Source organism: Primulina tabacum, chromosome 6, assembly GCF_025594145.1.
Source record: "Primulina tabacum isolate GXHZ01 chromosome 6, ASM2559414v2, whole genome shotgun sequence".
Lineage (NCBI taxonomy): Eukaryota > Viridiplantae > Streptophyta > Magnoliopsida > Lamiales > Gesneriaceae > Primulina > Primulina tabacum.
The window spans coordinates 10,451,044-10,474,372 of NC_134555.1; the positions used below are offsets into that span (position 1 = coordinate 10,451,044).

The 23,329-nt window shown below is 37.6% G+C and overlaps 3 protein-coding genes across 33 annotated transcripts; 2 read left to right on the forward strand and 1 right to left on the reverse strand.

Annotated features, from left to right (window-relative positions):
- On the reverse strand, nucleotides 1–891 carry LOC142550033 (uncharacterized). Its single transcript, XM_075659275.1, has one exon. It carries the CDS (start codon nucleotides 889–891, stop codon nucleotides 1–3), a length of 891 nt encoding a protein of 296 aa, XP_075515390.1.
- A 2,593-nt stretch (nucleotides 892–3,484) lies between these two features.
- Nucleotides 3,485–6,989, forward strand: LOC142549142 (uncharacterized). The gene is made up of 4 exons (XM_075657946.1): nucleotides 3,485–3,614; nucleotides 3,829–4,009; nucleotides 5,566–5,723; nucleotides 6,670–6,989. Exons 2-4 carry the CDS (start codon nucleotides 3,850–3,852, stop codon nucleotides 6,775–6,777), a joined length of 426 nt encoding a protein of 141 aa, XP_075514061.1. The 5' UTR covers nucleotides 3,485–3,614; nucleotides 3,829–3,849; the 3' UTR covers nucleotides 6,778–6,989.
- A 399-nt stretch (nucleotides 6,990–7,388) lies between these two features.
- Nucleotides 7,389–15,464, forward strand: LOC142549143 (uncharacterized). 31 transcript variants are annotated; one of them, XR_012821091.1, is made up of 4 exons: nucleotides 7,390–8,063; nucleotides 8,237–14,762; nucleotides 14,868–14,949; nucleotides 15,098–15,464. XR_012821091.1 is itself a non-coding variant. In XM_075657947.1 (3 exons), exon 2 carries the CDS (start codon nucleotides 8,285–8,287, stop codon nucleotides 12,575–12,577), a length of 4,293 nt encoding a protein of 1,430 aa, XP_075514062.1. In that variant the 5' UTR covers nucleotides 7,390–8,063; nucleotides 8,237–8,284; the 3' UTR covers nucleotides 12,578–12,606; nucleotides 14,485–15,464. The 31 variants fall into 31 exon arrangements, 6 of the variants coding, with proteins under 6 accessions (XP_075514064.1, XP_075514062.1, XP_075514065.1 ...); XR_012821090.1 differs by having other exon boundaries at nucleotides 14,948–15,001; XR_012821083.1 differs by having other exon boundaries at nucleotides 8,237–14,560; nucleotides 14,638–14,762; nucleotides 14,868–15,464.
- The last annotated feature ends 7,865 nt before the right edge of the window (nucleotides 15,465–23,329 follow it).

The following is a 23,329-nucleotide window of genomic DNA, read 5'->3' on the forward strand; positions in this document are numbered from 1 at the left end:
TCATCCCTTCAGCTCTTCTGTGGGTGGCATCCTTTGATCGGGTGGGAATGTGATGAATTTTTCTTTTACCAAGAAATCGAAAACTTCCTCGGTCTTTGACACATCAAATGTATAATGCATGTCTTTGGGGATTTGGGAGCTGTTCTTCTTTTCAGGTTCTGCTGGCTTCTTTTTTAACAGGGGAACTATGCAAGACCCAGCTGATCTAATCTCTGCCAATGCCACATCTTCCACCTCCTGATAATAAGATCCCATAGCAGTTTTCTTCTTGTATGACTCTTCTCGCAATAGTTCTTCGTATTCAGCTACTTTGGCTGCTAGCTCAAAGAAATCCCTGAACTCCATACCTTGGAATTTCTTTCTTAATTTAAAATCCAGCCCCTTTTGTGCCATCTTCACGAACTCGGTCTCAGGTAGGAATACCTTGCACCTATTCTTTATCTTCTTGAACCTGTCTATGAAATATTCCACAGACTCCCCTTTCTTTTGAGTGACTCTAGATAAGTCGGCAATGCACACTTTTGGCTCTGTTCTATAGAATTGAATGTAAAATTGTCTTTCCATCTCTTGCCAACTCATCACTGAATTTCTGGGGAGTGAGGCATACCAGGCAAATGCAGTCCCAGTGAGGGAATTCGGGAATAGCCGCAACTTTAGATTGTTGAAGTTCTCAAAGTTGGCTAATTCCCCGCACTGGATGGTGAATCTGGCTATATGTTCCATGCTCGATTGGCCGTCCTCCCCACAGAATAGGCTGAAATCATGAATTCTATAACCCCTTTGATATGGGTTATTCACGTCTATGTAATCTGGATAGGGTTTGTGGAATTCTGGGCGGCCTATCTGCCTCAAGGCCGGCCCATATAGCTCTTGAACAGCCTCTCTCACCATTTCTGGATCAACCCCGTGCATGTTCCGAGCGGGGAGTTGGTGATGGTAGTAATTTGCCCCCCGAGCTTGAAACCCTGCATTTAAACCAAAATTACCTCTGGGAAGCCCCCATCTACTCCTTGATAATCCATGTGTGACATATCTTCATACGCTCCCGGTTGGTATAGAGGATTGGTCACGCTGTATACTTGAGTAACTGGTTGTTTCGAGCTCCCCACTCCGTGAGCACGTGGATATGGCTGAGCCCTCCCTCCTAAGGTTTCTTCTCTCTTGTGAGGTGGTGTATACCTTCTTTCTGGCTGATTCGGGAGAGTGAACTCCAGGCGGCGAGGATCGCCAGCCTTTGAGTTTCCAACTCCCTTGTCGAATTCATGTACTTGATTACTTCCTTGGATCCCTTCTTTTTCACTTACATTCTGCCCTTTGTTGGTTGACTGGTTCGGTTTTCCCAATACTGTCTTCAAGCAATCAGACACAGCCTTGGACAGTGCTTGTGATATTTCTTCAATTTTCATAGCAGTCAACTCTTCAACCAACCGGTTTGAAATATGAGCATACACCTCTGGAACATTACTTGCCAACTCCATGGTCAGCTCTTTAGCGGCTGGCTGCTCTGTCGATGGAGCGTGAACCTCTTCCTGGCTTGGTTGAGACTCCCCATCCCCTTGATTGACGTTTTCTTTTCTCCTTGGCGGCATAGTGATGGTCCCACCGGGCGTGCCAAAAATATGTTTGCACAATATTTGATTTGCGGGCGTGCCAGGTGCGAAAGTGCACCGATTTGTGTGAAAATGATAAAAATCTAACTTCTAAAAACAAAAGAAAGTAAATTCTAAATTTGACCGTCGGTTCTAATCTCCTAAAATAACTATAATGCCAAAATGAAGAAAATTATTGGAATTTGAGGAATAAACCCCTGACATTGTTTATATTTTCAATAAACAGTAGGAATTTACAAGACATAAAAATATAACAAATAGAGTTGATGAAATCTAAAACGAGAAGACATAAATTGCTAGAAATATGCTGGAAAGCTTGAAAAACTATTGCTTGAATGTTGGAATTTTAGCAGAGAGCTTTTGCAGATTTGTCTGTAGAGTTGAGTTGTCTCTCGTTCTGTGCTTGCTCATGTACAATTTTCTCTTATTCTATTTGTTGAGCCATCTTTTTCGTACCCAAAACACAACAGAAGTTTAAAATTTTTCGTTTCGACATTCAAACGGTCCTTGAAAGTCGTATGTTTAAAATGAACATTCATAGGGCTTTTAGTGTTATACATTCGCGTATAAAATGCTGGCTCCAAACTATTTCGGTTTTTCAACCGGAGATGGTTTTTCTTGTAACTCCCTACGAACGGATCTCGCCTTCTGATCGTCTAATTAGGTCCACAATCAGAAACCACGTTCCTCGCTTGGATTGCACTAGAAATCACAAGAGATTTGTGCGTTGGGACTATGGCCTCCGATTTCCAAAATCTAGAGCCGGTGTAACATCGGAGGCGCGGACGGTGGAGGAAATTGTCTTGACTGAAATTTTGTGCTAAGTTATATGAAGCTGGCCAAGAGTTTCAATGGGAGGGAGAGGAGTTTTTGTGCTTGTATTGAGTGCAAAAGTTTCGTTATGTTATATGACCCCTCATGGTGTATATATAGAATGCGACTCTTTATCCCATTAGAAGTCACTCTCCCACAAGGACTCCTAGTCCTTGTCCAACTAAGACTCTATATTTCATGATATTATAATTTCCATATTATTAATATATATAATATACTTATCAATTTTTGATAATACATGATATATTAGTACCATACATACACATATTTTATATCATCATATAATATATATATATATTTTATATCATCATATAATATATATATATATATATATATTAATACCTATTTACACATGCACTTTTAATACATGCATATATTTATTAATTAAATTAAATAACCAAATTTATGTGATTAACTCATTAGTTAATTTAATTCTATACTCCTCTAGAATATTTATGAGAATTTGTACATGTTAGTAGTCATCACTACTAGTACAATCATTTAATCAGTAAATTCTTAATTCACTTAATAAATAATTCTGAACTCATTATAACCCCGATCGACGATCCGAGAGGCCGATGTATCAAGGATACAAGTCTTGTTCATATAATGAAAAATGAAAATTTCGAAGATCAAAGTTTTCATTTACCATATTGGACATCTGTCATTTTTGTGAACTCCTTCACTAAAACATCAGCCACTCTCTTTCCTTAATTAGCATTTAGCTAACTTCAATTTCATCCATATTATGCAGTCAGCTTATAAACGTCTTTATAAGCATCTGGTTGATCTCCATTAAACTATAGTCGTCAAAATTAACTCCTTGATCATTGATTTTCTTAACGGGGACACATAGTATGATATTCGTCTGACCTTGAATGGTTAGAGTTAGATATACATGTAATTTTTTTAATTAAAATTAATATATAATAGTTTATTTTAAGGGTTGAGAACTTGAGACAGGCTTATCAACAGCCCAACAAGTAAATGTAACTGGGCTTTAAAAATATTTAATTGGGCTGACAAGGATACCAATGAGTTTCTTTTCAAATGTAATACGCTTTTTTTGTTTTAGCTTAGTAGCGTTGTTTGGTTAACTTCCATAAAAACTTTTCTTCTCCCCTGCCTCGCTGCTACTCTCCAGTCGCCACTCTTTGCTTGATTCCTGCGGTAAGCTTTCTGTTTAATTCACTGAATCGCCAGCATTTTTTGTTTCTAACGTTCGATATTATTCGTTGGTTGATAGAAAATGATAGGAATAAATACCCAGTTTGAAATTATACTCAAGGAGCGAAATTTTATTGGGAATTTTGTGACGCATTTTTAAGGAATTGTGTTCTAATTTGTGGTGTTCATTATTCATACTTTATCTTGCTTCTTGCAGAAAGTTCTCATTTTAAAAGTAATGTTTTTGACAAGGATATTTGGGAGGACGCTATATGCTGCTGCCAAATCTGAGGCTTCAGCTGCTGCTGCTGCTTCTGCTTCTAAGGTTCCGCATAACCCTCTTGAGGAGTTCTTCGAGGCTGATAGGAACCCGGAGGATGATAAACCTGTTGTCTATGGTAAATTATTTTTTCCTGTCTCTGTCCACTCATTGATAACGTTGTCTTTATTTTTCTTGGTTGGGTATTTTTGTTTTGTATGCTGGGGCCTGGGATCAGTTTTTTCCCGATTCCTGAAGATTTTATTGTTATATGGGATAATTCAGGTTCTTTTAAATGGAAGAACAATGAGGTCATGAATTAAGAAGAATGCCTCGATTCCTCGCAGCCATTCCATAACTTATTCCCTCTGTCTTGTCATGTATTCGTTTTGGAGTGCATGAGGTAATGATCGAAATACAGATTTGAACGCATTAATAAGTGGTGCCTGAACACTTGTTCTGTGGAAGACATTAAACTCTTAACACGGGAGATACTTTGATAGATATTTGATTTTCTTATCTGAAGAAGAACACTGTCATCGTTAGTTAGTGGTCTATTGCTAAGAGGTTCCACTGCATAAATAAAAAATCTTAGTCAACAGATCTGGTCCCTCAATTAAGAGGTGATCATCAAAGGGATCATGTTGTTGGTAGAGAAGAAATGTATGGATAACTAGTGTTCGTGAATTGATGAACTTACTTGGAATCTGGGGATGTAACTGTGAGAAGTTACGGTTGAAAGTTTGACATTCAGCTGATTTTCACACGCTTGATGCGGTACCATAACACCTTATGCAGCAAACTTTAACACCAGTAAATGCCAACAATCAGGTTGCACTCTGTATTTTCGGAGTCTGTTACCTGATTTTCTCTTTTTTAAAATGCTCCGAACTTTAACCATTGAGTTACACTAGTGTTGCTCGATAATTCTGCTGTATCCTATTTTGACTATTTTCTCACTTGAGAGAGAGTGAACAATAAGGTTATGTCTTTTCTTGATTGATTAATGTGCCTTTAATCTGCCCATTGTTATGGTGCTAAGATTCATAAATAAATTCTTCATTCTCTCCTTGATAGATTGTATTCCGAGCTTGTTTATGTGGGACATGTACAAAAGATGTTCGATAAAGGCGTTTCATTGTCATGTGAAAGGATGGTGATGAAGGGAGAAACGGTGACTAGTCGAATGGAAAAACTGATTAGGGATTTTTTGTGGGATGGTGATGAAGGGGAGAAACATTGTCATGTGGTCGGATGGAAGCAGATGTGTAAACCAAAGGAAAAAGGAGGTCTGGGATTGGGGAATATTTGTCTAAGGAATAAGGCTCTTCTTGGTAAATAGTGGTGGAGATGTTCGGTGGAAAAAAGGTCGTTGTGGAAAAATATTATACAGAGTATACATGGGATACAGGAAAATGGGTGGGACTTGGGGTTGGCGGATAAGACGACATACAAAAGTCCTTGGAAGTTTATTTCTCGATCGGTTTTCATCAACTTATTAGTGTGGTGCCTAAAGAGGGTAATATAATTCGTTTTTGGGAGGATGTTTGGGAGGGAGGGGTCTCGTTTAAAATCAGATTTCCGTCCTTGTTTCGTATTTGCATTTCTACCAATAAGCCTATCCGTCATTTCATAGAGGTCGTCAAGTATTTATGTTTTATTTATCTCCCTGATAGAGAGAGTTCTAATTTTCAGGGAGGAGTTGGAAGGCTTCTGAACTGCGTCTCAAGTCTTGGGATGACCTTAACAAGCTCTGGTATGTCCTTCTGAAGGAAAAGAATATGTTGATGACTCAGCGGCAGATGCTTAATGCTCAAAACCTACGGTTTCCCAATCCAGAGCGTATCCCGAAGGTGTAACTATATTCTGATCTTGATTTGACAAAGTAATTTGATTGTGTTAATTCTCAAGTTATCCATCGCATCTTGTTCCTATGTCTTATGAACATGGTAAGGATTCTTCTGTATGTGCATCTGATAGACTGCTGATATCTAGCTTCATGTTCTCTCTACCAGTCACTGGTAAAGTTTTGCTTTGTGTGTTTGAGAAAGATTCTCCCCTAAATGTGTATGTGTTCAACAATCACCTGAAAATTTGTGCTCGGTGATGACTCTCCTGGTATAGTTAGCCATTTAGCCTATTAGAATTGTGCTATCTTTAGAGGTACGGCTTAGCCCCCCCTTATGCCCATGTGATGGTGGTTAACGGTTTTATTTGGGGATAAAAAGTTTACAGACAACCGTCCACTTGGTGAGAAGTATACACCAATGGTGGATCCATTTTTGGTTTCTCTGTTATTCTTGTGTTGATCCATTAACAGGAAACATTAACATGGCAGATCTAACAATATAGTTTTGACATTTTCTTAAGATCATACGAAGAAATTGGTATATTAGCCAATTCAAAATCCTATTGGAGCAAATATGTTAAACTTCGTTCTGCAGGTGGCGGCAATCACCGACTCACTGCATAGGAATATACATTCGATGCATAGCTTCAGTCTTCATATTCTTTGTACTATGCTCCTAAACATAACTGAAATTATCTTGATGCAGTGTGGTATCCTTTGCTCTTCTGCAAGTGACTCATCCAGGCCGATATTTTTGTATTGTCTGCCAAATTATCAGAGTACCATGAGTTTCTGACATCATTCCAGTAGCTAATTTCCCAATTTCTCATTACAATCCCAAATTTCCATCAATAACCACACGGATGGCCATGTTATATATACTTGCTGCCCGATTTCCCCCACTGATTCATGATCTTCTGTTACTTATGCCCCTAGTTATGTTTGAACAGGTAAGAAAGTCAATGTGCCGGATCAAACATGTGCTGACCGAGAGAGCTCTTGATGAACCAGATGCTAGGAGGTCGGCAGAGATGAAAAGAATGATCAACGCCTTATAAATTTTTACCCTGGGTCTAGTTACTGCAGAAGCTGGTTGAGTCGCATTCTCCATATTCCCCTTTCTTGTTATTTGGCAACTATGACCGAATTTCGATTATATTGATCTTTCAATATTTTTGATACCATTTGTATTGAGCCTTTGGCCCTTATATATGTACGAGATTATATGAGATTTTGGTTGATATATGTTATCAAATTATATTTGAGATAATTCTATTGCTGACAAATATGACATGAAAGGTGTTTATCTCTCACTTACAAAGTTGGTACAAACGACACGAAAAAGCCAAGCCCTAAAAACAAGTTGTATTTTGCCTATTGTCATGAAATATTTATGAAAAGCTAAAAAAAGTCAAACAACACAGTCAACGCAGCTCTAGCCCTGCTCGATGGTTTATTTCATTTACTCATGTGAGTATTGTTTCCATGATAAGATGGATGATCAAGATTTGCCCATGTATATATAGGATTCATTTTTTTTTTGAAATTATACGTGTGTTAAAGATCTTATCCGTTGAAATAAATTAAAAATAATGTCCACGTAGATAGGATGTCATTAACCCTGCCCAATCTGCCCGCTTCCTTATTCCAAGTGGAGTATCAAGTACAGCACATCTTTACTTTTGCCGTCTGACGGGGATGACGACGTCGTTTTTTCTTTATTCTCTAAAGTTTCTTGCTGTCTGTCTCTCTCTCTCTCTGCATCGAAAAATTCCGCAGGTCCCTCTGTTTCTATCTCTCTCGCTGTTGCGCTTTGTCAGGTTTTCGCGCACGTGTGTGATTTTGTGTGTTGGTTTAATTTATTTTTGTGTGTGTTAATTATCATATGATTTGGGTTTGGTGGTTTTGGATTGATTGGGTTTAATTTTTCGATCGAAAGTCATGATACTGGATTTTATGAGGTTTTTCGATCGGAGAATCGAAATGAAATAACCGCGGGGTGGATTAGGGTTTCATTGTAATTGGAGGATATAGGGTTTTCCCGGCGGTTGAATTGTGTTATTTTTGTGTTCTCTTGGTTATCCGGGAATTTTGTTGGGTCACTGGAAAAAATGAAGAATTGAGTTATTGAAGAGGTAATTTATAAGGGGAAGTTGAAAGTTTGCTGGATGAAGTTGGTGTATTGGGTCGAGGAAAATTGGGCTAGAGTTCAATTATGCTTCTGAGGTTTGATCGGAACTGATAGAATTGGGGTCATTTTCTCGGTCCTACCCCTGGCTCCTACTCGCATTCTTCTTGTGCTTCTTCTACCACAACCAGAAGGTCTCTTGGTTTTTTATTTAAGGTATTTCATTCAACGGCTCTATCTATTTTTGCGGTTTTATGAATTTCATGTTATTATTTTCATTATAGGTAATACTTGATGATTTATTGGTTAACATTATTTAAGGTAACTTTTCAATTTTGCATCAGAGGTTTTATGATTTTTTAATGCTTCAATGATATATTGTTTAACAGGATTAACAAGAAATAGTAGACAAGCTTTAATACCAAATTAGGACGGAAATGCATGCAACGTTGCAGCCTGGCGATCGATCTCCGAAGGAAGTTAATACTCCATCTTCGACTGTACAACTGAAGTCTGGTTGTGACAGTGGTCAAAATAGTGAGACAACTTTTTCTGCTCAAGTCAAGGGAAAGAAGAGGGACAGAGCTGATCATGGTGCTGATTCTGTGAGAAGAGAACGTTCTTCTAGGGCCAATGATGAGGATTATATTCAATTAAAACCTGGAATTAATTTGAAATCTGAGATAGCACGACTAACTGAAAAAGGAGGGGTCACCGATGTGGATGGGGTTGAGAAACTTATCCAGCTAATGCAATCAGACAGGATGGAGATAAACAGGGATTTGCTTTGTCGATCCATGCTTGCAGGTGTAATGGCTGCTACTGACAAGGTTGAGTGCCTTGATCGGTTTGTGCAGCTCAGGGGTTTGCCTGTATTGGATGAATGGCTGCAGGAAATCCATAAAGGGAAGATTGGCGATGGTAGTAATTTAAAGGACAGTGATAGATCTGTCGAAGAATTTGTTTTGGTTTTGCTTCGTGCACTGGATAAACTACCTGTGGACCTACATGCCCTTCAAACGTGCAACATTGGTAGATCTGTGAATCATTTACGGTCACATAAAAACTTAGAAATCCAGAAAAAGGCACGAAGTTTGGTTGATATGTGGAAAAAACGTGTTGAAGCGGAAATGAATAGTATTGATACAAAGTCTGGTTCAGCCCAGGCTATATCTGTTTGGCCTTCTAAATCATGCCTTCCAGAGGCATCACATGGGGGTAACAAAACTCCAAGTGGCTCTAATGTTGCCTTGAAAAGCTCAGCTACTCAGAATTATGCATTGAAAACCACTTCTACAAGGTCTTCACATGGGGATAGTTACATAAAATCTACAACGTCATCTCCTGGACCTTTGAAATCTTCTTCATCACCTGCATCTGGCAAGGAGAGCCAGCCTAGAGTTTCTCCTGGAGGCACTCCTGATGTCCCTCTAATCAGGGAGGACAGGAATAGTAGTTCTAATCAATCTAATAATTGCTGTCAGTCTTTTTCAGGGAAGGAGGGTGGGAAGAGCTCTTCTGCAGGTTTACTTACTGTTAACAAGATATCAACCAGCACTATTCGTACTCGAAAAAATAGTGGAATTCATGGGGTACCTGTCGTTGGAGGTCAGAAAGAAACTACCACTACCAGAGGTTCATTGGCACAAAAGACTACTGTTTTGGAGAAGTCTCAACCCTCTTCAACTTTTGGAAGGGCTGTTGAGGGGCCCATAACTGAAGGCAGCAGTCATAAGCTAATTGTCACAATATCAAACCGGGTACGGAGTCCTGCACATGGTGTCAGTGGAGAGTCTCTGGAAGATCCGGCCTTAATGAGCAGCCGAGCTTCTTCTCCAACACTTTTAGACAAGCATGAGCAGTTTGAGCACACTTCAAAGGACAAAACTGATGTGTGGCAAAACGACTCAAAATATTTATTGACTGGGTCAGGAGAGGGTGCTGGTTCTCCTGTAGCTCTTCCTGAGGAAGAGCGTAGTGTAACCACTAATGACTCCAGGAGACCAAGTGAAGGCCCCCCCAAAAATAAGGTGAAGGCATCAAGGTCGCAAGCATCTTCTTTCAGCCCTATGAATGCTCTAATTGAGAGCTGTGCTAAATATTCCGGAGCAAATTCATCTTTGTCGCTTGAAGATGATGTTGGAATGAACTTGCTTGCCAGTGTGGCTACTGGAGAAATGTCAAGATCTGACTTGGCTTCACCTACCGATTCTACAAAAATAAGCACTCCTGCTGTTGAAGAGAACTGTGGGGCATATGAGGAAAAATCCAAGTCTTCCCCTGAAAATTACATACCAGCAGTTCCAAGTAAGTTTTGTATTGATGCTGAATGTGTTAACAAGGAACAGTCTGCTTTAGAGTGTAGTTTAGTATCTGAGGATGGCTTGCATGTGCCAAAAAAAGTATATGTTAAGTTTACTGGTGACAAAGAATGTGCTCCATCTCTTTCTCCTGAAGGTTTACGAACCAGAGAGGGTAGCAAACACTTAGATTCTTCTAGCTTGGATTCGCCGAAAAATATTCACCATAAGTTGGACACTGTTGAGAAGTCGAATATAAAGACAGATACCAATTCCACTGAGAATGTTATGGATGGCAAGTTCGATGATGGAATTCATGAAGACACTTCCAGAATTATTGGTTTTAATGGTATTTTAAATCGTAAAACCCACAAAATTAAGGTGATTGTGATGGAGGAAAAGACTGGTACTTGTATGGATGAGGAGGGTAAATCAATGACTGAAATTGCTGGGTCAAAACAATTGTGTGAAGGTGACAGCAAAAAGGTTTCAAGTGAAGGATCAAGCACAGGAAATGATTTGCGGCAGAAATTGGCCGCTATGACTGTTTCTGGATTTTCAGAAAGAGAGAATAGTGAAAAGCTACAACAAACTGCATGTGCTGAGAACTCAGTCTCAAAAGGTGCTGATGAAAGCAACTTTGGAAAATCTATCGGAACGGATTCTAAGAATTTCGCAAACAAGTCTGAAATTCCGAACTTCAGCAAGGAAGTAGTCAGAAATGCAGATATTGAAAGGCACAGCTTGGCTACTTCATGTTCCGGATCTGATGATTCAAATAATCAGAAAGGCGCAAATGTTGAAAGAAAAAAAATGTTAGAACATGCATCATCTTCTGAGAGAGGGTGTAGTTTGGATCATGAAGCTCCACAAAAGGTTGAGGTTAAAGGTTCCAAGTCTTCTAGCATTCAAACAGATGAGGCTCAGAATCGTGATTCTATTGTCGCAGAGGCTTGTTCCTCTGCTGCAGGACAAACACATACAGACCCCAAAATAAAGTTTGATTTAAATGAAGGTTTTAGTGCCGATGATGGGAAATATGGGGAGCCTGGCGGTTTAGTATCCTTTGGTTCCACAAATGTTCATATTATTAACTCGGTACCATTTTCTGTAAATTCCATCTCGGCCAGCAATTCTGCTTCCATTGCTGTTGCTGCCGCTGCCAAAGGTCCCTTTGTTCCTCCTGGTGACTTAGTGAGAAGTAAACGAGAACTTGGGTGGAAGGGATCCGCTGCAACGAGCGCATTTCGGCCTGCTGAACCCAGAAAATTTCTTGAAACGGCATTTGGTTCAACGAGTAACGCTTGTTCTGATGCTTCAATAAGCAAACATGGTCGCATACCCTTGGATTTTGATCTTAATGTACCGGATGAGAGAATTCTTGAGGAAATAGCTTCTCGGGATTCTGCCGTGGCTGTTTGTTCAACTACTGGTTTTGTAAGCAATCATGCTACTTCGCTGAATGAGTCACTGAGTTCTGTGCTTGTTCCTGGCACTGGAGGGCTGGATCTAGATTTGAATAGGGTTGATGAAGCAACTGAAAATGCTTACTGCTCCTCTAGCAACTATCAGAAACGAGAGGGTTCCATTGCACGGATTCAATCTTTAGGTGGTTTACGTACTGGTGATGTTCGGAGGGATTTTGATCTCAACGATGGGCCTATTGTTGATAATGCTAGTGCTGAACAGTTCTCGATCAGGAAGCAAGTCAAGGGTGGTATACCATCTCAATTGCATCCTGCAGGACTTGGAATGAACAGCCCTGGGGTGGGAAGTTACTCATCTTGGTTTCCACCTGGAAATACTTACTCAACAGGGACAATTCCTACAATATTACCTGATCGAGGTGACCCGCCTTTTCCAGTTTTTCCTCCTGGTGCACCTCAGAGGGCATTTTCTCCTATTGGTGTCACCCCACTGACTCATGATGTTTATCGAGGATCGGTTTTGTCATCATCTCCTGCAGTCCCTTTCTCATCTAGCCCTTTCCAGTTTTCCGTCTTTCCCTTTGGGACTACTTCTCCTCTACCTTCAGCCAACTTCTCAGTTGGAACAAATTCATATGTGGATTCCTCATCTGGTCCTAGGTTGTTTGCACCTCCTGTAAATTCACAGTTTCTGGGACAGGTTGGTCCCGTGGCATCTCAATTTCAAAGACCGTACGTAGTCAACCTTCCAGATGGTGGCAGCAATGGCATGTTGGAGAACAGAAAGTGGGGCAGACAGGGTCTGGATCTCAATGCAGGCCCTGGAGCTATGGAAGAAGTCAGGGAGGATTCATTCACACAACATCCTGTTGCCAGCGCACAAGTTGTAGAAGAGGAGCAAGCCCGGATGTATCGACTTCCAGGTGGTGTTTCGAAGAGGAAGGAGCCCGAAGGTGGGTGGGACAACGAGAGTTTTAGATACAAGCAGTTTTTGTGGCAGTAGGAATGTGAATGTGCCAGTCCCCGAGTTCTGTAAGTGTTTTTCATGCATTGCAGGATAAAATTTAGAAAATGCCTAAGGAAAATTTGATTTGTACAATATATGTCTTCTTTAGCAATACACCTACATCATTTTGTATTATTTTTAAGCGGAGACTCTTCACATGATCCAAATGTATTTGAATGACAAGTTTGTTTCCGTTGTAAGAATTAAAAAAAATAAATTGACCCACTCATGCACAGAATGTGTCTTAAACCCAGGCCTCTGTTATCGGCTCATTGAGAGTGGTTGGCCACAACACATTCACAACAGGTCATTTTGAGTTGTGATGCTTGAAATGCTAGATATCGGTTATCTTGTCGCCTTAAAGTACTTTGTATATGATTGCATGAAGCAAGGGTTTACAGGAGAATTCAACACGTCACTTTTTAACTTGTTTTGTTTGAAGCAACCTATACACGGAATTGGCCCAACTTTGGAATGGTCTGATTTTCTGTGTCATCAGGGACTAAGGATGCTTGCCTGATGAGAGTGTTATTTATTTTTTTGAAATGGCGTCAAGTGCTTTGTAATTTTTTACTGAAATTGTACTAAGTGTCCTGGGGAAGATGAACCTGCATTAGTGTATGCGTCCAGTTATCTAAGTTGATTTTTGTTTTTTGTTTTATTATAACTTTATCTGCAGTCATCCAGTTACCATCTGGGAATGCTTTTTAATTTAGCTCTACTTTGCAATGTAGCTGCAGGACTTGGTCCAGTTGCTCACCTGTTTTATGTATTTCAAAATTTTACATGTGTCCATAAGAAACGACATGCAGTCATGCATGCAGTTGATCCTCTTTTTTAAGTAATTTTGCTTGCCATCATTTATTATTATCAAGAAATGCGTAGCATATACCTCTAGGGTGTGTTTAGTTAAACTGGTAGAATAAGAGAGTGATTGTTTATTTGAGTGATAAATATATGATATGATAGGATAAATAGTAGTATTGGATAAATAATCTATTGATTGGTTTTTAAGGCTAGGAGATATAAAGTGAGTATTTTTATGTTAAGATGGTAATAGCCATCTCTACTTCGAGACTTGCAGGCTGCAACGCATAATTGGATTATAGTGTTCTGTATGTGTTAATACAAAAAATAATATAAAGATGTACACATTGTTGTTCTATTCAGCTACCTCCTTTTTCTATTATTTAATTTTTGTTTTTGGTCTTCATTTGTCCACCTTGTTCAGTGGCACTAGCCACATTCACTTATGCTTTGAATATTCATGCCTGTTCTTCTACTCTATATCTCTCTCCCTCTCTCCATTCTAGCAATTAGCAATTTTCCTGCTCCATGGGTTTGGATTGTTTCCCGGACATCTGTTTAAGGGTTGGAAGCTCAACAATAATGTGAGGGTTTTTTACTGTTATTTTGCAAGCTTATATGTTCTCTATCATTGTTTAACTCGTAAATCACATCCAAATCGATGTGATAATCTATCAGCGGAGAATATGGTTTAGTGCAGGGCTTGTAGATTGGAATCAAGATCGCGCTAGTGCAGCCAAACAAATTATTAAGGGGGTGTTGACAAGGGAATAGGGATCTATGATGTCCTAATCCTCATGGCAAACACATACCTAAAGCGATATGATAGGCGGCTATTCTGATAGATTCCTAATTTTTTTCCCCATCTTGAATGCGGTCCAGATGGTTTTAGTTAAACTTCAACTTTGCATTTTATATTTGTCAGTATTCATCTCTCAAATGAGCATAGTAAAATGTGAATGGGATGTATGGGCAAATTGTTATTATTTTTGTATGAAAACATGACTGTTGTTGGAAATAGAACAATAAAGTTCTTTGGAACTTCTTTTATGATAATTGATGACTTATGATTTGACTTGTTTTTGCACCCATGTCAGTGACAGGTGTTGGGGGATGACTACATATGGTCTCGTAGGCGTGTAGATTCTCACCAGCCCTCCATTTTAACTTTAGGTAAGTGTTTCTCTTACAAGGTGTATTCTATTTATTTATATAAATATAGAGTATAATCGGTAGTCTCTCTGTAACAGCTCAAGTGTCCTGGTAGGTAGGTATAAGTGGCAGCCTGTTTGTTTTACGTTCTCATAAGCATTTAAAGATCATATGGAACAGGTGAATGTAACAGAAGCACTTTTTCAGCATTATGTGTGGACCAGTAAGTTTTGTTTCAAGTGATGCAAATAGGACTTATTGTATTCTTGATTTAACCTAGTTTATGATTTCACTGCACTCACACTATATTTATGCATCTTTATACTAGTTTTCCACTTGCATTTGTACAATCTCAAGCTGTGAATGACTCCTTGCTCTATTCACTTTGTCAAATTTCATCATCTATAGCGGTGATCCTCACACCTTTGCATCTTTTTGGTGATAATGCAGTAGTGTTCTCGAGTAATGCTACTTAACCTCTAGTTTATTTTACTTTTCCTGGGGTTTGAAGCTGATTCCTGAAGTTGAAGTATCATTTTTCTGGTTTACCTTTCATAGGATGGGAAATTTAGGAGAAGGGTAAGATGTGCATACAGCCTTCCTAGCTAACCATTCCTGAGGAGACGGGGTCGTTGAAAATTGTTGTTTGATGCCAAGTGAAGGTTCTTCGGGATTTGAGTTCGACTCTGTAATTAACCCTTTCATCTTTATTTTTTCCATTTTTACATTTATATAAGTAGGTTTTAACCTTGTTTTGGTACTAAAGCTCTTGGTGGTTGTCTTTTAGTTTCTATGGCCTTTGTTAAGTATTGTAATTGTGTTTTCGATCTTTAGTATTTTCAGACTTAATTTACAATTGTAGAATCCCTATTATTTGACATATACTCATCAGTTGATGTTATAATGTACATATCTTTGTTGATAATGGGATGGATGCAATGATGGTATAGAGATATTTAAGCATTGTTCTTCTTTTTTTTTTAAGCCCACAATTGTTATCCATTGAGTAAATCTTTGAATTAACATGCTAACTTATAAACTACGTTAATCAAATAAATTTCTATCCATTTTTGTTTGGTAGTGAGATTGTTACTGCTTCTGCATTTGTTTAACTAATACTAGGTGTGCGCATAATACATCGGAAATCCATCCGAAACATTAACAACCAATACAAAAAAAAAATAAAAAAAACCGGAACCTGAAAAAAAACCGATGATACAACTTCGATTTCAATTCAAAAAAAAAAAAAAAAAAAACTGAATCGGCAAACTGAGACACAATCTAAAACTTTTATTCAAAATTGTCGAATTTTAAACAAGATTTAAGTTAAAAAAAATAATAAAAAGAAAAGGAGTGGTTTAATTTGTAGATATGATGGAATACACCCTCTAACCCAGTTTACACTCGGTAGGGCAAATTGTGGAATTTTTCAGGTAAGTTGGGTTTACTTTGTTTTTTGTCATTAAGTAGACAAATTAAGGATTTAATATCGTTTTTCATTTGAGTTCTGACGTATCACTAATCATTGCCGATGTAGTGACAAATACTGTCGGCGTCGCAAAATATGAATTAAATATCTGAATTTGACAAATTTAAGTCAAATTACATTATCAATTCAATAATCTTCTCAACAAATTATATAACGTGTATTTCATATTTATTAATTATGACTTTCGCGGATTGCAGATAAAATTTTAGAAATTTTTTTTAGTTATATTGATACAGTTTCTTAATTACTATGTACAATTTTAATATATAGTTTAATAGTAGTTATGGTAGTGGTAGATTTCAAATAAAATTTAATTTATAATTCAATAATTTCTTTATCACCAGAAGAAAAGAGCAATCTAGGATTTTTTTGTTCGAATAGATGCCCTGTAAGCCAGCTGTTGGCTGGAAAATTTATTAACTCAAGTGTAATAAACAATATTTATTTTAATGCAATTTACTTTTTAATGGTTTCGTTTTACTTTATCTTTATACCCATACAATCAGCATAGATAAAGTCCTTGATTATGCTTTAATACAAATGAATCGTAATTCGATGTTGAAACTCATTTGTAAACACTGCGAATTCTAAATTCGTTCCTAGTCGATTCAGCCGCCTAAAATAAGGATAAAGGCCGCTTGAGCTCGAGACTAGCATTTGTGATGTTGTGTACTGCGTTTCTTGGTAAGGGCATAGAGATGTTCAAACATGCAGATGGGTAGTCATATGATGATTATACCGAATAACCCTCCCTCGGACTTTCTAAGTGGCTATCATTCATCAAGAGGATAAGTCCGTGGTTATGATTGTTCACCATTAGTCCTTACGACCCGGGACAAAGCAGAGGATCTATATGCTAGGGCTGTGCTTTGACTCGTTTACCGGCTACAGGAGAGTCATCAGGTGGCGAGGTTGGGTACAGTTGCGACACATATAGGAGTCAGTGCATTGTAGTCGGGGATTCACCGCTCACCTATGGGTGTGGATATCCTATGTGATCTGATGAAATAATAGTGCGTGAAATCTCTGGCCAGAGAATGAGATGTACGATAGAGACGGAGTTCTCCAATAGTACATGCGATGCCACTATTTATATGTATCACATAGTTATCGAATTATTATGCAACCTCGATGAACCAATGATTGCAGATTCGATCGGGATATATGAGATGAATGGATCGTACTGTATGTTAATCATAACCGACTGGTTCTTGCAGGCACTATCAGTGATACCTAGGGGAATCATGGGGCGATGCTACTAGACGCTCTTACCATGATTCGATGGGTTTAATCAGAAATATGATTTCTGACATTCTCATGATCAATTGTTGATGCATAGAATGTGGTAAATTAGGGTAAGCCCGAATAAAGTATTATGTCCTGAATCACAAGGAGTTGTGAACCCACGGCTAGCTGTATCCCTGAACCATTGATGGTCACACAAGCACTGGATCATTTGTTCCCGTTGAGAGAATAAATTCAAGGAGTTGAATTTATATTATGATATAGTAAATTCAAGGAGTTGAATTTATTATAATTAAATTTTGAGAAAATAAATTCAAGGAGTTGAATTTATGAGATAGTAAATTCAAGAAGTTGAATTTATGAATTTATAAAATTTGGAGAAAATAAATTCAAGGAGTTGAATTTATAAAATGTGATAATTTAATTAATTAAACTCAAAAGTTGGGTTTATTAAATATTAAATTTTGGAGGTGATAAAATTCAAGGAGTTGAATTTATAATTTAAATATTAAATTCAAATGTTGAATTTATAATGTATTTAATTTTCTTCTCCCTTTGCTTTTGTGGTGGCTTGCATACAACCTTAAGAGCAGCATCGAACATGGCTTTCACATTCTTCATGTTGTGTTAAAAAACAGAAGTCATTACTCTTGGATCTCGGTTTTCTCGTGCCCAAACACAGCGGAAGTTTTAAAAAATTTTAGATCTTGACATTCAAGATATATTTGAGCACTCGTATGGTTTTAATAATTAAACATACATAGAGTTGGGCCAAACCCAACATTTCTCCATCTTTCGGCCCAACGCCAGTTCATTGGACGTGTCTTCGTTTTTTGGTTCATTGGAATCTGATATCCTTACTTAGGGTTTCGCTCTGGTAAATTGGCTGAAACCTCTTTTTACTATTTTCGTAGCGTAACCGCTTGCCGCGGATTTATGTGCTGGGATTTTCTGCTGGTAGAACGCTAGGTTTTATATGCTTGTTGTTTACTGTTGTGTTTTCATTTCCGTGGCTAAAATTTGCTTCCGCTATGTTCGTTTTGATCTTGTGTGATTTAATTTTTTTCTGTGTGAAAATTTGTTTTTTTTTTTTTTTGTTAAGTGTTGTGTTTTTTGAAAATGACTATGACTGAATATAATCTTGAACCTTTTAATGGAAAAACAGATTTTTCAATATGGCAGCAGAAAATGAAAGATATTTTGGTACAACAAAGAGTTTTTAAAGCGATAGACCTGTCATATCCTGCTGCTGAAACTCCTGAAAAAATGGCTGAAATGGATGAGTTTGCTTATTCGTCTATAATTCTGAAGTTGTCTGACTCTGTGTTAAGAAAAGTTGGTAAATTAAAATCGGCTAAGGAACTTTGGGAAAAATTAGAAGAACTTTATACTGAAACTTCGTTGCCCAGTAAATTGTTTTTGCTTGAGAAATTTTTCCGGTTCAAACTTGATTTAAACAAGGACATTGATGAAAACCTTGATGTGTTTACCAAATTAGTTCAAGATATTAAGCAAACAGAAGATAAAAATATTGATGTCATACCTGATTGTTACAGTGATGTGAAATCTGCTATTAAATATGGTAGAGATCAGGTAAGTTTAGAAACTGTCGTGAACGGCCTGAAAAGCAAATAGATAGATTTAAAAACCAATAAGGGTGGTAATAATTCTGGTGAGGTTATGTTTTTTAGAGGAAGGTCTAAAAACAAATTTCAGAATCAAAAACCTTCAAACAACCACAACCAATCTTCTGTTAAAAATAGAGGTAAAAGTAAGGCAAGGTAAAAGTCGAGACCCAAGAGTAGAAAATGCTATAATTGTGGTGAAACTGCTCATTACATTAGAGAGTGTTCTATGCCCAAGCAAAACCAAAACCAAGATTTCAAAAATCAGCATAATGACCTTGCTAATATGGCTTCTGGTAGTGAAAACATGAGTGATGTTTTTATTGTGACTGAGGTATGTAATGTGTCTATGGTGAATTCTGTGCATTCAAGTTCTTTTTGTTAGAATGAATGGGTAGTTGATTCTGCGTGCACTTTCCACATGTCCCCATTTAAAAATCTGTTTTCTAATTATAAAGAAGTGAAGCATGGGTCTGTTTCTATGGCAAATGAAAAATTGTGTCAAGTTGCTGGTCTTGGTGATGTATCGCTGAAATTTGATTCTGGTTATGTGTTAACTTTGAAAAATGTGAGACATGTTCCCGATTTATGTCATAATTTGATTTCCTGTGCAGCATTAGAAGATGATGGTTTAAGGGTAGATGGGGAAATGAGGTTATAAAAATTATGAAAGGATCTTTAGTGGTTTTCAAAGCTGCCAAAAAGAGAAACTTGTATATTTCTCATGCTGAATGTGAATCTTGTGTGCAAAATTCTGTGAATGTTGTCTTAAGTGACAAAACTGACTTGTGGCACAAAAGATTATGTCACATGAGTTCTAAAGGTCTTGCAATTTTGCACAAAGATGGTTATTTTGGTAGTGATAAATTGTCTTGTATGCAGTTTTGTGATTCTTGTGTTCTTGGTAAACAGCCAAGAGTTAAGTTTCCAAATTCCCCTATTCCCAAATACTCTGTCACTTCTGAAATACTTGAGTATTTGCATACTGATGTGTGGGGTCCTGCTAGTGTGACAACGCATGGTGGAAATCAGTGTTTTCTATTTGTTATTGATGATTTTTCAAGAAAAGTTTGGGTGTTTTTAATGAAAAACAAATATGATGTGTTTGAGAAGTTTAAAAACTGGAAAAACTTGATTGAAAATCAAACAGATAAGAAAATTAAAATTCTAAAAACTGATAATGGTCTTGAATTTTGTAATCGATTGTTTGACAATTTATGTGTTGAATCTGGTATTCAAAGACATAGGACAGTCCCTTATACGCCTCAGCAAAATGGTGTAGCTGAGCGTATGAATAGAACTTTATTTGAAAGGGTGAGGTGTATGCTTGCAAGTTCTGGTCTTTCAAAAAATTTCTGGGGTGAAGCTGTTTGTACTGCTGCTTATTTGATAAATAGGTCTCCTTCTGTGCCTTTGAATGGTAAGTGTCCAGAATCTGTGTGGTCTGGTACACAAATTAATTTTTCAAAGTTGAAAGTTTTTGGTTGTTCTGCTTTTGTGCATCAGAAAAATGACAAACTTGAACCTAGGTCTGTGAAATGTGTTTTTCTTGGCTATCCTGATGGGGTTAAGGGTTATAGATTGTGGTTAAGGGACCAACCTGGTTTTAAAGTGTTAATCAGTAGGGATGTTTTCAATGAGTTTGAATTTCCCTGTTTATCTGTTCCTTTACCTGTTCCTGAACCTACCACTACTCCAAACAAGGTAGGAGCATTTACTTGGTCCAAGTCATGAATATGAAAATGTGCAGAATGTTCCTGATGTGAACGATTTACCTGAAAATCTGTCTGAAACTGTTTTTGATAATCAAGTTGATGCTGATGTGCATGAAGAAATTGCTGAAAATATGCCTGCAACTGATTTTAGTGATTTGAATGATTATCAATTGGCTAGGGATAGATCTAAAAGAAATATTAGGCAGCCACAACGTTTTGATGATTTTCATATGACTTCTCATGCATTTAGTGTGTTTGAGTCAATTGATAATGTTGAACCTAAGTCATATGAAGAAGCTTTAAAATCTGAAAACTCTGTGCAATGGTTAAATGTGATGAATGAGGAAATTAATTCGCTGCATGTTAACAACACTTGGATTCTTGTACCTAAACTTGAAAATTGTTCTGTTGCGGACTGTAAGTGGTTATTTAAGGTCAAGAATGAATGTGAATCTGTTAGATTTAAAGCTAGGTTAGTGGCTAAGGGCTTTACTCAAAAGGAAGGGATAGACTATACTGAAATATTTGCTCATGTTGTAAAGTTTACTACTGTGAGAATTATGCTTGCTCTTGTTGCTCAGATTGATTGGGAGTTAAAACTGCTTTTTTACATGGTGAACTTGATGAAAAAAATTTTATGAGACAACATGAAGGTTTTGTTGATTCGAAGTATCCTGATCATGTTTGTTTGCTAAAGAAATCTTTGTATGGATTGAAGCAATCACTTAGGCAATGGAACAAAAAATTTGACGAATGCATGCTTTCTATGGATTTTACTAGAAGTAATTATGATCATTGCTTATATTTCAAACATAATGCTAAAGTTCCTATTTTCTTGCTTACCTATGTGGATGATATGCTATTGATTAGTTCTTGTGTGAAAACTATTGATCATGTCAAAAATTGCTTGAGTGCTAAATTTGATATGAAATTCCTAGGAGATGCTAAACGTATTCTTGGCATGAACATTTATAGTGATAGAAAACGTTCTGTCATTTTGTCGAATCAAGATACATATGTTAAGAAAGTTTTGAGTAAATTTTCCATGTCGAATGCAAAACCAATCAATGTAGCTTTAGCTGGTCATTTTGTTATAAGTAAAGAGCAATCCCCTAAAACTGATTTTGATGTTAAAAACATGAAGAATGTGCCATATTCAAATGTTATAGGTTCTGTCATGTATTTAATGGTTAGCACGAGGCCTGATGCATATTCTGTGAGTTGTTTGAGTCTGTATATGTCTAATCCTGGTGTTTACCATTGGCAAGCTGTCAAATGGCTTTTGAGATATTTGAATGGTTCTGTGAAGCATGGTTTAAAATTTTCAAAATCTGATGTTGGTGTTAAATTGGTTGGATATGTGGATTCTAATTATGCAAATGATAGAGACAATAGAAAATCAACAACTTCCTATGTGTTTACGTTGTGTGGTGCTTGTATTAGCTGGAAATCCCAATTACAACACATTGTTTCTCTTTCAACCACTGAATCTGAGTATGTTGCTGTCACTGAAGTTTTGAAAGAAGCAATTTGGTTCAAAGGTCTTATTTCTGAAATTGTTTTTCTTGAAGGTGAAGTTGTAGTATTTTCTGATAGCCAGTCTGGTATACAACTGTGTAAGAATCCTGTTTTTCATTATAGAACTGAACATATTGATGTTAGATTCCACTACATTCGTGATGTGGTTGCAAAAGGCATAGTCTATCTTGAAAAAATTCCTTCTCAATTAAATCCTGCTGATATGGGAACTAAGTGTTTGTCTGTTGAAAAATTCAGATCTTGTTTAAAAATTTTAAATTTTGATACTTCTGACTGATGTGTTCGGTTTTTGTTCTTTTATGTAGCTTACTTAGTGTTTGCTACAAATTGGTACTTGTATTAACTTTGTGTTTTCTGCAAGTGGGGTGATGATGATGGCCTGTAGGTGAGTCTCCTGTCCAGTGAATCGGCGCTGGGCCGATAGGTGGAGAAATGTTGGGTTTGGCCCAACTTTTTCCCAAGCCCATAACCCAAACCCATTCCCTTAAACCTTGGCCTACTAGGTTATTATGTCTTATTCTTAAATACCCATTGGTTCCCAGCAGCAAGTAGCGTAGCGTGAGTTTTTTGAGGAAGGCAGTAGTGAGAGATTGAAAGAAATCGGTTGTGTGCTCTTCATTCTTCGTGTAGTACTCTTTGCTTTGTGTATGTGAGTCATTCTCTTCTCTCCTTCCTCTATACCCCTAAAGCGATATACGAGAGAGTGTGGTGAGATTGGTAGCTGCTGTCTTCTTCCTTGTGCTGTCTCAATCAGTGTCGTTTCTTGCTTTGGTTGAGTTTGCCTACTGTGTGTGGTGAGCTGTGTGCTTAGGGGCTATTTGCTTAGGGTTGAGTTGGTTATCAGTAACCGGGATTTTGATCGGAAAGCTTTTGTGGTCTTCGCCTTGGTTTACTGCGTATTGGAGAAGCCAAAATCAGTTCGTCTGAGCCCCGTTTTATCCTAACATATCATATTGTATTTGTTTATTGTTGTGACTAAAAGTTGCAGATAGTCCAGTCAAAATTAGAAGATACGGCATCACCGATAGGCACTCAACACATAGGATGATTAGTAATATACCTTTAGTGAATTAATTCACTCGGCTCCAACTAATCCGGTATTGGTGGATATAGCTCTTGTTGAATTCTCTACGAACTTTCTTTAAGAACTCCTTTCTTCAATCCTTCTATCAAGTCC

Coding starts and splice junctions, on each gene's coding strand:
- LOC142550033 (XM_075659275.1), bottom strand. CDS start 891: ATGGTGAGAGAGGCTGTTCAAGAGCTATATGGGCCGGCCTTGAGGCAG.
- LOC142549142 (XM_075657946.1), top strand. CDS start 3,850: ATGTTTTTGACAAGGATATTTGGGAGGACGCTATATGCTGCTGCCAAA. Junction 4,010..5,565: donor TGATAAACCTGTTGTCTATG/GTAAATTATTTT, acceptor TCTAATTTTCAG/GGAGGAGTTGGAAGGCTTCT. Junction 5,724..6,669: donor ATCCAGAGCGTATCCCGAAG/GTGTAACTATAT, acceptor ATGTTTGAACAG/GTAAGAAAGTCAATGTGCCG.
- LOC142549143 (XM_075657949.1), top strand. CDS start 8,285: ATGCATGCAACGTTGCAGCCTGGCGATCGATCTCCGAAGGAAGTTAAT.